The following is a 15722-nucleotide window of genomic DNA, read 5'->3' on the forward strand; positions in this document are numbered from 1 at the left end:
TCTGAGCAGTGTATATTCCCCTACTAAAAGGTCTTACCCCTTCTGCAATGCGCAAAATGATAAATATGTGAAATGAAATATAAAAGTGGTAATAACACAGCGAAATTTAAAATAGGCAACCATGCACTGCTAAGTAAAATTGAGGGAGAGAAAGATAAGGAGGGATTTTAGAAACTCACACGCATGCACGGTATGAAGGAAGTTCAAAATATGCTGCAGTCTGACGGGTTGGCATCAATTAAGGCAAGGTCCGTCCTTATGATCTCATAGTCTTAAAATACGTTATTATACATTTAAATATTATTAAAATGTATTCTTTCCTCTATTCTGAATTCGATAAAAAAAACATGCAAAACACAGTACATACCCCGTTACGAATAAAAACAAACAAAAATCATTTTAAAGCTTTTGGAAACCATGGCATGTTTTTTTTTTTTTTTTTTTTTTTTTTTTTTTTTTTTTTTTTTTTGGATAATGATCACTTAAACTACTACGTGAACCTAAAGAAGGCCCATTTAATGGTGAGAATGTTGTGTTTGTCCGTTATCTGCAACATGTCGTATTAATAATCTATTGGAAAATCAATGAAAAAAGTTACGTAAACCTAGAATTATATATAGTTATCAACTCCCAGCATGAAAATGAATGGAGTGTTATTAAAGTTGACATAGAGATACAATCCGTTGCCGCCCAAATTTATATCATTGGTTTCAGTGAAGCTATAATAGCCACGTAGAATCTCCGACTTTATTCATTTTAAGAGTTTGTTCATCCTGAGCACACTACTTGTTTGTTTGTAGAATTTCACTTGAAGCTGAATTATTAGACGATCTAAACACGAGATGCTTTGTTTCAAAGCAATGTTGATCGCCTTATGTTTACCAAGAGGTATGTAAATATATATATAAATATTGTATTTTGATCTGTTTGCGCCCCTGACGAGGCCTCCGAGCCGAAACAGCTGTAGGGACTTATGTAAATTATAATGGAGAGAACAGATTAACTTTGTTCGTTTTTTTGTCTTTTATATATATATGGTAATAAAATTGTTATTGATCACGGTATATCATATTAAACTACAAAGTTTGGCAAATGCAATTTAGTGGTATTCATTTTATGTGGTTTGTAAAAAAATCTGATTATGATACTTTTTAAAGATTATTGCATAAATATTTAAAAAACATTCAGATCGATTCAAAAATTAAGTAAAGGAATGCTTATTTAATCAAAGGTGTGGCAGGGAAATGTATCAATGTTTTATTTACATAAAATTTAGGAAAACATTTCCAATTTACCAAGAGTATATTACTAGCTATTTTAATAACAGAAAAGTAGACTGTATTCAGATGAAAAATTATTAGTAATTTTTTCCACTTAATGTACATCTTAACCTATGTCAGTGTGGAACATTGATAAAAATGGCTTTTGATACAACCTTATATAATTTGAAAAATATAGGATCTGAAAAAGATTAGTATTACTTAACATTATATTTGAATTATAACTTTTAGTGTCATATAATACCAAAAAGAAGAGTTTAATCCCTCACAAGTGACGTTGGTCACTTCAGAGTATTTATTACGGGAAACAATGAGGTTTTTTTAGCTGACACAGAGAACCTCTCCTTCAAGGTGCCTGCTTGCTAAGTAGATATGCCTGCAAATATTACAAAGTTTAGCTCTTGGTTGGCAGGCTATTCCCAATTTGTTGTAAATGTAATATATTCTTAAGAAAATGCAGATATTTTCTAACAAGCTGTACAGAATATTCATGGGCAGGCTTTTTCCTAAAATATGTACAAAACTTTGGTAACTTATGTAAGGTACAGGTTGTATATACAAACTGGCAACTTCGGTAACTTATTTCTTTGGTATATGTTTTAATCAATATCAATATTTTTTCTTTACATGTTTATGCAATAATCTTTATATGTATCATCATCAGATGTCTTTAAACTAATTATCATTTCCCAGACCTGTAAGTTTAACATGATATACCTTAATCTCTAATATCCGCAATTTTGTAATTAAAATAACACATGCCATACAAACAAACTGGCAGCTCACCTGTAAATTACTTGACCAATTATGCTGTTAATAATGCAAAGACCCAGTTGGGATCCGGTCTAGTCCAGCTACTAACTTGACTAGATTGGGATCTGCCCTGTGACATTCATATGCATTGTTCTTATACTACAAAGTATAGGTGAAAGTAACGCATTGTTACGACCGTATTGCGACTAATAATTTTTTTATGAAAACGTTATACAAATCCTAACATTTTTTACTTAAATTTGGGAATGCAATTCCTTAAAGGACTATTACTAAAGAATATAGAACCAGCATTTTAGGAAGTATAGTCCAAGGGATGTCAAATCCAAGTAAAACTTTCAAAAATTCTTAAAGAAAGAGCCTGGCCTCACGCATTCCATTCATTTATGTTTGCTAAGAAGGCAGTGGAGCAGGCATTAGGCCAGGTGGAATTCATTAACATGTTAGAATACCCCAAAGACAATCGCTGAAATTATATGAGGACAGAAATGCCATGGGAAAAATGAAAGATGTAATTTTTTTCAATTCAAAGGATTTAGAAGTGCATGATTTTTATGTGACATTGATTTTTTAAGGCTCCTCGGTTTCACGCATGTTTTGGTTACAATATATGTTTACGTCAAGAGAGTTTCTTCTTTACTTTTATCTATTAAATAAGCTAATCAATAAAAAGACAGTTAACAGTTAACTTCTTTCTGAATTTAGCCCACTGTTATTTGAAGACAGTATTACTACCAGAAAGATTTTATAAAAAAAAACTATTTTGCTTATATTTCCAGTTTCCACCATAAAATTTACCGCCGAATACTACTATTATAGTATTGGCATAGCGGATTTAACCGGTATAACGTCATTTACATTTGACGTGAAAACATGTTGGCCAGTCGAACTTAATCTGTGTGACGTCAACGACAATTTCGAATGTGTGTTCAAATACCGGTGGGAACTTGACAATGGTATTACTAACCTATATACATTCCTGACCATGGATCCCATAACACAAAACACGCCAAATATTCTTAATTGCAACTCATTTAGGGCGTTTTGGATTAGCTGGGATGGAGATTACATCCAGTTAGGAAAGGGTCGAGATATCGGAAAGGAAACAATCCTGATGCACAGCATGGACTGTGATGCCAGAAGTGAACTTAAAGTTTTAGAAGTGAAATCTGGGTCATCTGGATCCACAGAATGGGATATCACCCCGTCAAATCGTGAGTAAATAAACAAACTGGTAACTTTAATTAGCGGTGCAACACTACATGTGTCAGCCGTCCTAATGCTTGTGCCCTCTTTACCTCTTAGATTGTTTTTTTTTTTTAAATAAAAAAAGACTTGACATTTAACATGCAAAGTTTTCCAAATCACTTTTCTTCGTTTTGTTTCTCATTTGTCTGACTGAATAAATGTAAACAAGGCTGTACACCGTGCTTTAATAATTTTAAAGAATCTTTCTGTCGTATTTGTCATTGCGACATCGGTTCTTTCACTGAATTTGCCAACGTAGCGAACGAAAATACGTGGCTGATTCTATGTCGTGCAACAAAATAGTTATTTGGTTCTCCGTGTTTTCTAAATTAATATATGTGAAGTTACACGCCTTAAACAAGACGCTTGTATCGGTGTCTATAATCATGGTACGCTTGACCGGCTGGTACATCAAAGTCTCCCTGGAAATGTAATACCCTTAATAAGAGTACGCTCTTAATTAAAGAAACCTATTGAAAATCATAGGAGACTCGTTTTAAGAAAAATGTAATTTTCTACCTTTCTTGTTTGGATATAAAATTAAGCCGATATGATTTTTTTTCTTTTTCGCGAAGCAGTCTTAAAGGTAGAATATTTCTTCTTTTTTTTCTCTCCCTCTTTCTCTCTCTCTCTTATTTTATTTTTATTATTATTTATTTATTTTTTTTTTGCATATGAGCCACATCCTCCGCATTATTTATTAGGTCAGTGCTTTTTGCATGTTCAGTTTCAAAATCTGGGTTTTGACCGTCTTTTCCGAAAATCTGAAAAGGAGGCAGTATACGTTTAATACGGGTGCCCGAAGACGTACATTAAAGAGAGAAGATGATGACTTTTTAACATTTTTAATTTTCAGTCTTGCAAGTATTTCACATGTCGAATTGTTTTGCAGTTATTTCTCATTAAATGATATGAAATGCTCTTTGATTAAATGTTGAAACTGTTGTTTAGCATATTAGTTTCTTTATAATGTTTTGTAATTACTAAATATTATTGACTTTAACCCATCAAATCCGTCCACGTTGCCTAGATGCAGAAGCATGAGCGGACGTTTCTGTAATGATGACAGAAGTGACATTAACTGGTGTCTCTGATTTTCGGTAACTCAGATATCATGATATCAACCTATACACCGCACATCGGTGTACAATAACATCAAATAGGTTGAGAACAACCTTCTGGAAGCATAATACTTTATTTGTTTCAAATGTTTCAGAGACACGGAGACAAGCCGTCTTTTATAAGCGGCCATATGACCGTAGTATGGCGGAAATACTGGCCAATCTGACCATACAAGGGAACGAACTCTGTGCTTATGAGTGTCAGAGCAATGTGCGCTGTAACTCATTTAATATTGATCAGAGCCCGGATGAAGACATTGGTCTTTACCGATGCCAGCTGAAGGCAATTTCTTTAGGTGGAGTCCATCTCCAAGCGAGTGCACTCCCCGTTGATCACTGGGAAATGGTATACAACTAACTATAGCACGGCCGACTTGACAACGTCACTATATGACGTCATTTTGCCACATAAGACTGACGTCACATACCAAAAACAAGCTGATTAAACCAAAAGGCAGACCTAGTTCAATTAATACGCATCAGTCAACGATAACAAATCTTCGTCTTCTTGCATCATACTTTGGGCGAATGGAATGGATAATATTTCATTATAGCGGATCCATAAGAATCCACCATATACCAAGTACTGAACACAGGAGCACAGGAGGACTACTTTTTAAGTGCTTTTTTTCCTCCTTTCTTTTTAGTGATTTTGTTTCATGGCTCTAGAAATAAAGGTCTTTATTTGGCACTTCCTGTTCTTAAGTAATTCTAAATTTGCTTTCTTAATCAAAATTGTTATATGCAAACTTATCTTGGGAGTTTTTATCAGGCCTTTAATTGTTTTTCGTCGTAATTTTATTTTAATAAACAATGGGCTTATAATGAGTATCCTTTGTTGTTCAATAAACCAAAATGATTTACAGATAGTAATCTACCATTAGATTGATCTGTTTATGGGAAATGAAGAACAATGTTATCTTGGATACTGCCAAAGCAATTTGCCACCAATAAAACTAAATTTTCATTCATGAGGGATGTGCATTATTTACATGTACTTGAAACTAGTTTACGCTTTGTAAAAAATGTATATATCGTTGGTAACAATACGGCGAGTAGGCCTTCACATCGATAAATCATTGTGAATGGTGTGTACTTCGATAAAAAATACAGTAAACAATTGTTCTGTCATCACTAGCATCTTCAGTTCTACACAACTTTAACTGGCCATTTGAAGGGGGGGGGGGCGGGACATCGAAATATGGTGTCGCTTCAAACATCTTCATTAAGAAGCTGCTAAAAAGGGATCAAGTGATTTGCATGCAAGCACGAAGTTTGTAGAACAGGCACGATTTAACATTTTAATACGTGTCCCTGGGAAACGGCAGGTTATATAGTATTGCCTTATGCAGATTTTTTTTTGCATTCTTGAGTGGCCGTAATGTGTTATAAATTTAGTATTCCGTGGCTGCTTTTTCAACGTAAGGATATGTATATACACAGAAATCCAGACTGTTTCCAGTAATCAGCATAGATCTCGCCTTATTAATCATTAACTCTTACCAACGCAGGGAGTATACAGAGACAGATTGTATATTTCGTGTTTTATTTTCGTTATTTAATGCAGGTCCACATGCCCATATTCTGCGAGGTGAGCTGGGGCTGCAACTTTAAATGCATTTTTTCTTCTTTTGGAGGGGGGAGTCTTCCTTTTTCCTAATCCATCAGAAATATTTCACTTTGCCTTCAATCAGCGTCTAAATGAGTACAACAAGCGGCACAAACACGCTTTACTTGAATTTTTTGTAGGCCTTCAACGACTGCAGCCCACATTTTTCTCATTCAACATCCCAGGTAATTGATTGACATAAAAAGACTTACATAATTTAGCATTGATTTTAAGTTGCAACAATTAATTTTGATGTTGTTCTTATCGATAATGCAATACTAAGTAATTTGCTAATGCGGCCTGTGCAGTCATTCAGTTGATCCATAATGTTCTTGGCCAGTATTTGTTATGTCACCTGCAAAATCATGGCATTTAAAGGAAAATTGTAACTGTCAACTTAAATTCAGCAATCTTTAGGTCTTTTGTAAGCAAAGGTACTGTGGACAAAATACAACATTAGACCTGCAAGTACAAAAAAAAAAAAAAAAAAAAAAAAAAAAAAAAAAAAAAAAAAAAAAGAAAGAAGGAGAAAAATGGAAACAACGCCCTTTCTGTTTATGAAAAAAACTATTTTTCTGCACAATATCCTTCTTTACATTACAGACTCAGTTCATGGAACCTTAAGTAGAGATGATATTTTTTCATGAACCAATCAAGTAAACCCATTGAAATTTAAGCTAGAAATAGATGTTTTACATAACGGCACTGCAGTATTGACTTATTTATTAATGGCTTTACATAGGATAATGAAACAGAACTATTCTTTACTTGTATAATTATTATGGCCCTTGGACACACTAATGCTGATTTCGCGGCTGAATCTGATTCTTGATTCCAACTTTATCATAGCGTCCTCTTTACTAGCTAGGTGCCTATAGCTGAAATATTCGTAATTCTCGGCATCTAATGACCGTATCAGCTATGTCAGGCTCCACGGGTAAGATTGTAGTTTTCGTCCAAAATGTAGCAATGGAATGAAAGAAGGGAAGGAAAGATTGTGCTTTGTACTCAAAATAGTGCAACTAACACAATCGAGGCATATACGGGGCTCTTTAACTCGAAAGCACTGCAAATTGCGACCGCACGCAAGCATAGTATCAATAATTCGCTATTTGCGATGGCGATTGCACCCACCTGATAACTCGAAGCCTTAGCAAACGCAACACAATTATAGCCTCGTACGCTACTAAAATTCGATTGCCGCATAAAGTGAAGACATAACACAATAACACATGATGTAATTTATTTCAGTATAATGCTAATCAAGATATAGTTTTTATTTACAGGAATATCACAATTACATATATTGATATTTGAAGTGTTTGACACCAATAAAATGTCAAAAAAAAAAAAAAAATCAATGATCGGAGCGCATGTATTTGGACTGGCAATTACTGTGTTTGGACTGAAATAACGTTCCAAATTGGTCCATTTAAAAGCTAATTCTTTATCAAGCGCCGGACTGTTGTCCATATCTTCTTATTTATATTTTTTGCTTGCTATTCACGCTGTAGCTCATTCCTCACTCATCATTGTTTATAAGAAAATCTACCTGATAGCATTCATACTCAACAATACGCTCGTACCAACAATAACATACATAAGCTAAGCACATATCCATTATGTTTACAAAATGCCCACATCGAATACTGCCATGGCAGATGAAAACTAAAAATGAGTTAGCAGATTATCATACTTGCTAGTACCATGCCTACTTGTATGCGTAATGGGATTTTGAATTAAAACCGTGTTACTGTTTGTGGCAACACATCTTCATTTCCCGCTTACATTTAAACCTTGCCAGCCAAGAAAAAGATCGATGAAAAGGCTTAACCCGGATGTGGTTAGTAAGCAATTTATGCGATTCATTCACAAATGACGCGGGCGCCCGGAACACGCTGCGCCTGCAACATGACACGTAAATCAGCTGATGCGCAAAACAGAGACGCGCAACCGGCAAATGAAATAGGTACGCAACCACAGGTACACGTTTTTATGTGCTGACAGTCGCTGTTAAGAAAGATACCGCATATTTCTTCACCTTGAAGGCAGCTTGCACTGGCAAAAACCCACCAAACAGCTTCATCGACCTCGGCTGTTTATTCCATAAAGGTCAGTTTAGGTCCACGTTTGATGGATATAGTAGCTGCTAATGTCACGATAACTAACAGTGCTAGTGCATATATATTACCCAAGGCTAATCTTTGAATGTTACTTGAATTATCAATATTATGAGGCAGAAGTAATTAAGCGAATTTGAAAGGTGGGCAGCAAAGGTAGATCTGACACATTTATGTTGTTCACATTTGTGGTTTATGTCGAACAATTTCATTATCATATCCCTGTATTTCTGTCTGTCCTGTTGTGAATGTTTAATTTGTAATTGACCTTTTCAAATTGGGTCGGTAAACTAACACTATGACACACTATGACAGTGTACATGGACACTTGGTAGTCCCTACGTACTTGTCTATGTAGTTTGAAGTTTGATTCACCTGCAGCTGCGCGCACCTGTGCTTGCATGCTTTTCTTTGTTTTTATTTGCTTACTAGTGTGCCTCATGAAATGCATGTTATTTGTCATTGGTGTGTATATGTTAGATAGTTTATGAATACGAATGTTTATTTCGTTATCGTTCAGTAAAACATTAACATACATAATGAGAGGAAAGTAATCTCTCTCTCTCTCTCTCTCTCTCTCTCTCTCTCTCTGTGTGTGTGTGTGTGTGTGTGTGTGTGTGTGTGAGAGAGAGAGAGAGAGAGAGAGAGAGAGAGAGCGAGAGAGAATATAGTCTAAACAGAAACATTACATAAAACAATATGTTATCAAAATCGAATCGCCTTTAAGAATTCATAATTGTGTCGATGCTGTAGGCTACATTTAAAAGCTGCAGTTAAAGAGCCGCACTATAACCAACCAGTTTAACTTGTCATGTGATAGATAGAGAATATATTTATAAACCAAAGAAGAAAATAAAATTACACTTTTTTTTCTTTGTTCAATAATTGGAATAATGGCAAGAAGCAGTAACCTGAAAATTTATGTGTATGGAAAGTGTAAGAATATTACAGTATGACTAGGGCCTATGGCAAAACCCTATTTAGCCATATGACAATTATTGGACGTGAGACTTTGGTCATTTACTCGTGTGGTCGGCCTGACGAAATGTTGCATCCCATAAATTCGCTTTGTATTTACAGAAATTTGTTTCAAAGAAAAGAAAAAGTCTTTACCAGACCCAGTATGACATCCATTCAAGTAGAAAGCCCCAATGTCTGGTACACAGACGGTTTCATCGAAAGCCAATATGATTACGAGACGACTGAGGTCAGAAAGGAAAACGGGAAACTGGTCGCTACACCAAAGACAACGAGATACACATTCAGAGTGGAAAGAAAGGTGGGTTTGAATTTAAACATTACTAAGAAAAACCAGTGGACTGAAATGGTTCACACAATTACGTATAAAAACGCCACAAACAATTATAAACCGCATTGTTCACGTGTTTATATCTGATTTGGTGCTTAATACCAGAGCCGCAGGGCAAGACAAAAATCGATTGAGGGAGCTGTTAAAGCCCTATACAATAGGCCTACTGGACATGCAAGCAAGTAATTTGCACCCCTTGTATGTAGTGTGACTCATCTTGACGCTAACTGAATTAAAAGTAAGAGACTTTTGGTGGACTGGGAAATAGGAAGGCTTATACTTTATGAAGAAAAAAATCACCCCACCCTTCCCCGCAGCCTTTGAACATGATGATATCTATTGTTTAGTCGATTGTTTTCTCCAGTTCTCGATCATTAATGATTTCGAAATACAGATTTTCATTCAGGTATCCACATTTTAAGAGTAGAAATACGGACAAGCTGCATTTTAAATTCATCTGACAAAATTTACTTCAAATTTTTTGACAAAGTTGCTGTTTTCCGTTAGATTTCTTAGGGTGCATTCCCAATGAAAGTATCGTTCTATGTAGATCGATCCAACTCAGCGGGGACCCTGGCGGAAAGCAATCAGTATACTGAATGACACTCCTCCTCGAGCAGCTAGGGGCGATTAACTTTCGCGTGCGTTCGGTCGCACTCAAAACAAAGTGGAAAAGCTTTGAGATGCCGTTATCGTTTATTGCTAAATGCTTAAACCTTCAAAATCGTAAATTTGCACTCACTGTCACTGACGAGTGCCGCGTTGATTTTCCGTTGGAAAATAGTTTTGTTGCAGAAGAGACTGTCGAAAACAAAATCGGTATTTATCATTTTTACTACCATTTTAATTTTTTTATTAATAGATCAAAGCAATCAGTGTTGAATATAGAATGTACAATATATACATCCATTTAAAAACTAAGTACATAAAAGTACAGGAAAGTGTATTATTTATTTTCTCCAATGTCAAAGCTAAGCATCAGCACAATGCTTTACGATTAAAGCAATACGACGAATCTTTGAAAATCATCTTTTTTCCTTTGCTTTCACTCCCATTCATTATTATTGCATTATAGTGAGAGTTTCTTATGTACCATGCTCTCGATATTTCCCCGTGCATCTGCCAAAACGTGTGTGAGGTTGCTAGCAGGATACACGTAACACTATCTTTTCTATCACTCTGTACGTGTGTGCCCTGGGAGCGACGCCCAGTGTTGGCAACGCCTAAAGTTGACTACAACGCCTCATGTTGATCAGCTCACGCGCATTGCTCTGTTTTTGTCATCCGTGCTTTCCTTTGGTTCCCTTCATTCCCCCCTCATGCTGTACACGAAACAGAAAATGTTTCTGCCTGTTCAACAGAAATGATTTGTCATTCTGCTTAGCGTGTCTCTGTCATTTAGATCATTTACAGCATTCCCGGTAGTAACACGAGGAAAATCCAGAACACAAAGCGTCCATATTATTCAAGGTCCAACATTGGTGTAGCCTGATTACCACTTGGTCGGTTATATCTGACCAGGACCTGAAAAAATTATATTTGTATCTCGATCTTCGCACCATAATTCCCTTCACAGCATTTAGATCTACACAATATGCGTTGTAACATATCTTATATCCGGAACGTGAATATTGGTACATTCCAGTGTGCGCCTACATCAAAACAAAATCGTGATATTTCAAATCAAACAGTTAAACTTTTCCTGAATTCAGAACCTTCATATCCATTATCACAAAAAATGTTGGTTTTCCCGTTGTTAGGCGATGGGATTTGGTGTGTGCAAATGAGACTTTTAAACTTTAAATATTAAATCCATTTCCACAAATCTTTAAAAATGTCAATCCAAAGTAATAAAAAAGTGTAATTGAGATGTTGATTTACAATAATTATTGGTTTGAGCCCACTATTAATACCTAGCACGCGTTTACCTACCACTACATGCCCATTTCCCAGGTCTCTCACTATCTGCACTCGTCTTCTTCTCTCTAGCGGCCGGCGGCGCCTACAGCTTCTATTCATTATCCCAGCAATCTTTATTGCTCTCTTGGTCCAATTTCTCAAAGCCCAACTGAACATAAAATAGGAAATTAACATTCTGACTTCGCTAAATAACACTTTAAGTGTACTAGTAATAGTAAATGTCAACAACGACTTAGGTTGCTAGCGTAAACTATGCAAGCGATTGACGTTACGTCGGAAATGTCTTATGACGTCACAGACGTTCGAGAACGAGAGCAAGCTGAGCTCTGCTAGTCGTCAGCGAATTGTAGAAAATTGTTTTACGCCCGTGCTTGGCAACCTTGTCCGATACCTCTGTGGGAAAGGGTAAAAGAAAAAGGCCAAAAATATGTTGAGATCCCTCAAAAGATTAGTTTTCAAAAATCGACGAGAACAAAAGCCCAACCCCCCTAACCCGGAGCCTGCGACCCTGAAGACAGAAGTGTGTTTTAGCTAAAAAAAAAAAAAAAAAAAAAAAAAAAAAAAAAAAAAAAAAAAAACAACTCAACAACAAGAGAAAAGACTTACTGATTACGCTTCATTTAGGGCACCAACAAAATCTAGAAAAAATGAATGAACTCCCTTCCATTATATATCTTAATTTAGTAAAAAATAATAAATAGATGAAACTCAATCCTATTTTTTCTGGTTGTACAGGTACCCCGGGTCGGTATGATGCTAGTAGGCTGGGGAGGAAATAACGGCTCTACGGTGACAGCCGCCACGCTAGCCAATAAACTCGGTCTGTCATGGCGGACCAAAGATGGTACCAGACACGCCAATTATTACGGGTCGGTAAAGTCGTGTGCCATTATTGCTTTATATATTAAAAAAATATTGCAACTGGTAGTTTTAAATAAAATCATAGATTGATTATAAGGGATTATTCCCAGACCCTGTCGTACTATCTGTGTATCGATCTATCTCCGAGGGGATTCTCGATAAATTGCAATCAACTTAAGCGGCTTAGATGTCTGTCACGCTACTCAAACTGCTACGGGGTAATTAATCATCGTTTAGCAGCTTCAGTAGGCGTGCCAAACATCTAACACGCTTAAGCTAAAAGCAATTTAGCAAGAAACCCCTTGGAGATGGATCGATCCTGTTACATCGATCTAGGTATGGGAAGCCAGTTTTACTTCCACTCATATTTGGCATTTAAAATGTGTTGAAGGTCCATCACTCAAGCGAGCACCATCTGCCTCGGTTCTGGTCCAGATGGGGACATTTATGTCCCTTTCCATGATCTCTTACCGATGGTTCGCCCTGATGACCTGGTCATAGACGGATGGGACATCTCCTCCGAGAATCTCGCTGATTCGATGGAAAGGGCAAAGGTATTGGATTACGACCTCCAAGTTCAGTTGAAACCCCACATGGAGCGGCTGAGACCCAGACCATCTCTATACTATCCAGATTTTATCGCAGCGAACCAGGCTGACAGAGCGGATAATGTGCTCCCTGGGTATGACAAGGCTGAGCACCTGGAAAAGATCCGTAGAGATATAAGGTATTTATATTTTTAAAACATTTGATGACACCATGTGTGAAAGGCAACAATTTAACCTTTGCGTGCACAATGGCTATTTTACGAAGCTTTCTTCTAGTTGGAAATTATGAGTCTTTCTATAATCTTTAATATTTCTGAAACTGTTTTTCATGTTATCTGTTTCTTCTTTCTTTTGACATACTTTTTGATGCAGATTATAATAATCAAAACAGTTAGCAACGTTTCCACCATTGTCCGTTCGCCAATACTTCAGTAGTTCGCGCGGTTCGCGCGGCGAGAATAAACATGAAGGTGAAACGACATAAAAAAAAGACTTCCCTACACATGTATAATTTTATTCTTCAGAGATTTTAAAGTCACGTCCAACTTGGACAAAGTGATCGTATTGTGGACGGCCAACACGGAACGCTTTTGCGATGTTCGTCCCGGGCTTAATGACACAGGAGATAATTTAATCAAATCTATTGAAAGAAGTGCAGCAGAAATTTCCCCGTCGACTATTTTTGCCGTCGCCAGTATACTTGAAGGGGTAGGTGATGAATATCATGCGGGAAAACGTTATCCCAAAACAATGGATTGTAGACATTTCATTTGACGAAAAAAAGTTTGAGTTAATCAATGTCCTGACTGGTCTCGATTTTAGAAAGTAAAATGAAAATCCCCATCTTTCTTAAGGCAGTGACGTGAGAGAGAGAGAGAGAGAGAGAGAGAGAGAGAGAGATTAGCCACTTAAAAACTTTCGTTGAAACATTTTAATTCAACATGCTTTATCACCCAGTGTTGCTACATCAACGGCTCTCCTCAAAACACCTTTGTCCCAGGAGTCATTGACCTCGCGGAGAGGGAGCGCGTCTACATAGCCGGCGACGATTTCAAATCTGGGCAAACCAAACTCAAGTCCGTCCTGGTCGATTTCCTCGTCAGTGCCGGCATCAAGCCCACTTCTATCGTCAGCTATAACCACCTTGGCAACAACGACGGAAGGAACCTCTCGGCTCCTCTGCAGTTCCGCTCTAAAGAAATCAGCAAGAGTAACGTTGTGGATGACATGGTGGCGTCCAATGGGATATTGTATGGACCAAAGGAGAAGCCCGACCACTGTGTGAGTTAATGTGGTTAAATTAATTAACCAACTAGTCAATCAAATCATTGTATTAAAACAGCGCCTTTATTTTATAATTATTTATAATTAAAATCATTACACCACCATCATCATTAATATTATCATTATTATTATTATTGCTCGTGCTCCAGTTACTGCTAATTATTCTTGTTCCATTTCTAAAGGTCGTCATAAAATATGTCCCATACGTTGGCGACAGCAAGCGAGCTATGGACGAATATACCTCGGAAATAATGATGGGAGGTCACAACACCATCGCCATCCACAACACGTGCGAGGACTCCCTCCTAGCCTCGCCAATTATCCTAGATCTCATTATCCTAGCAGAGATGTGCCAAAGGATACAGTTCAGGGTCGGAGAAGAACAGGAGTTTCAAAATTTCAACGCCGTGTTGTCAATTTTGAGTTACCTATGCAAAGCGCCCTTGGTGCCGCGAGGAACCCCGTTAGTGAATGCTTTGTTCCGGCAGAGGGCGTGCATTGAAAATATCTTCAGGTTTGTGTTTACGTTCATTCTGTTGGTATTTTTCATATCTGAAGAACTTGTTCTCAAACGTGTAAAGTTCGAAAATGGGATTTAATTTTTTTTTCGTTGAGAATGTGATCATTAAATTTGCCGAAGCATTCAGTGTAAAGTCAGATTTTCAAGACAGCTTTCATGTAAATTCAATTTAGCACATTGTTGGATGAGACACCGTGATGGAAAATTAACGAGCTGTCTGATAAGCCTTGGTGTATGATCAATGTAAACACATTTAAAGGAGACTTGGAAAGACGTTTTTCTTAGCATCTATCTCATGTAACCCCATTGTGTATTCGTAATTTTACAGTTAACGTGCATACTACCGTCTTCTCAATATATATATAAATGGCAAATAACTAGAGCTCAATATATGATTTGAATAGATCTCAAATTAATCAATACTTATTTAAAGTTATTTTGTTTTATTACTCCAGAGCATGTATAGGTTTACCCCCGCAGAACCATATGATGTTAGAACACAAGCACGAGAAAATTCCAGAAAGAAACGTCATCAAAACTGCTCAATCCAACATGGTGGACTTGAAATCCAAGGTTATGCAAAATAATGGTACAATGGCAGTTCACGTTAACGGAAGCAGCGAGAGCGAGGGCGAAGTGAGCAACTAATGGTTGAGATGACTCCTTCCTTTATGCTCCTGCCCTTTTATGGAAATGTCAAAGGAACTTTTAGTTTTCGTTTATATATTTATTTTGCCATATGCAGTCCATAAATCATTATTCCAGTTGGCAAAGTTAGAGAATTATGTCATCCCAGATTTCTGTGCAAGGTCCTCTTTTAAAAAAATGGAACAGATTACAGTACGACAGACGTACATCATGTCTATGGAAAAAAACTTCTGTGCCGTAAAAAGGACAATGTAATATACGATTATTGTTAAAGGGATAATAACTCTTCGTATGAGGTCTCTATTTCACAATAAAAACATTGTGAATAACTCACAGAAATATAATATATTCTGTTTTACGACAAAAACAGCAGTTATAGCTGGGGGAGGGGGGGGGGGGCGGGGCGGCGGAGGAGGGCAAAAAATTAACGCAAAGATAAAAAAAACTTATACGTCAGATGTAATTGTTTGTACATTGTTATTG

At 36.8% G+C, this 15722-nt stretch overlaps 1 protein-coding gene across 1 annotated transcript; it reads left to right on the top strand.

The window, feature by feature from the left end:
* Nucleotides 1-7953: 7953 nt before the first annotated feature.
* On the top strand, nucleotides 7954-15587 carry LOC106152236 (inositol-3-phosphate synthase 1-A-like). Its single transcript, XM_013525751.2, has 8 exons — nucleotides 7954-8141; nucleotides 9230-9428; nucleotides 12114-12247; nucleotides 12631-12966; nucleotides 13312-13495; nucleotides 13745-14068; nucleotides 14254-14585; nucleotides 15047-15587. Exons 2-8 carry the CDS (start codon nucleotides 9273-9275, stop codon nucleotides 15237-15239), a joined length of 1659 nt encoding a protein of 552 aa, XP_013381205.2. The 5' UTR covers nucleotides 7954-8141; nucleotides 9230-9272; the 3' UTR covers nucleotides 15240-15587.
* Nucleotides 15588-15722: the final 135 nt, after the last annotated feature.

Source organism: Lingula anatina, chromosome 7 (genome assembly GCF_051362555.1).
Source record: "Lingula anatina isolate TDL-2025a chromosome 7, LinAna3.0, whole genome shotgun sequence".
In the NCBI taxonomy this organism is placed as follows: Eukaryota; Metazoa; Brachiopoda; class Lingulata; order Lingulida; family Lingulidae; genus Lingula; species Lingula anatina.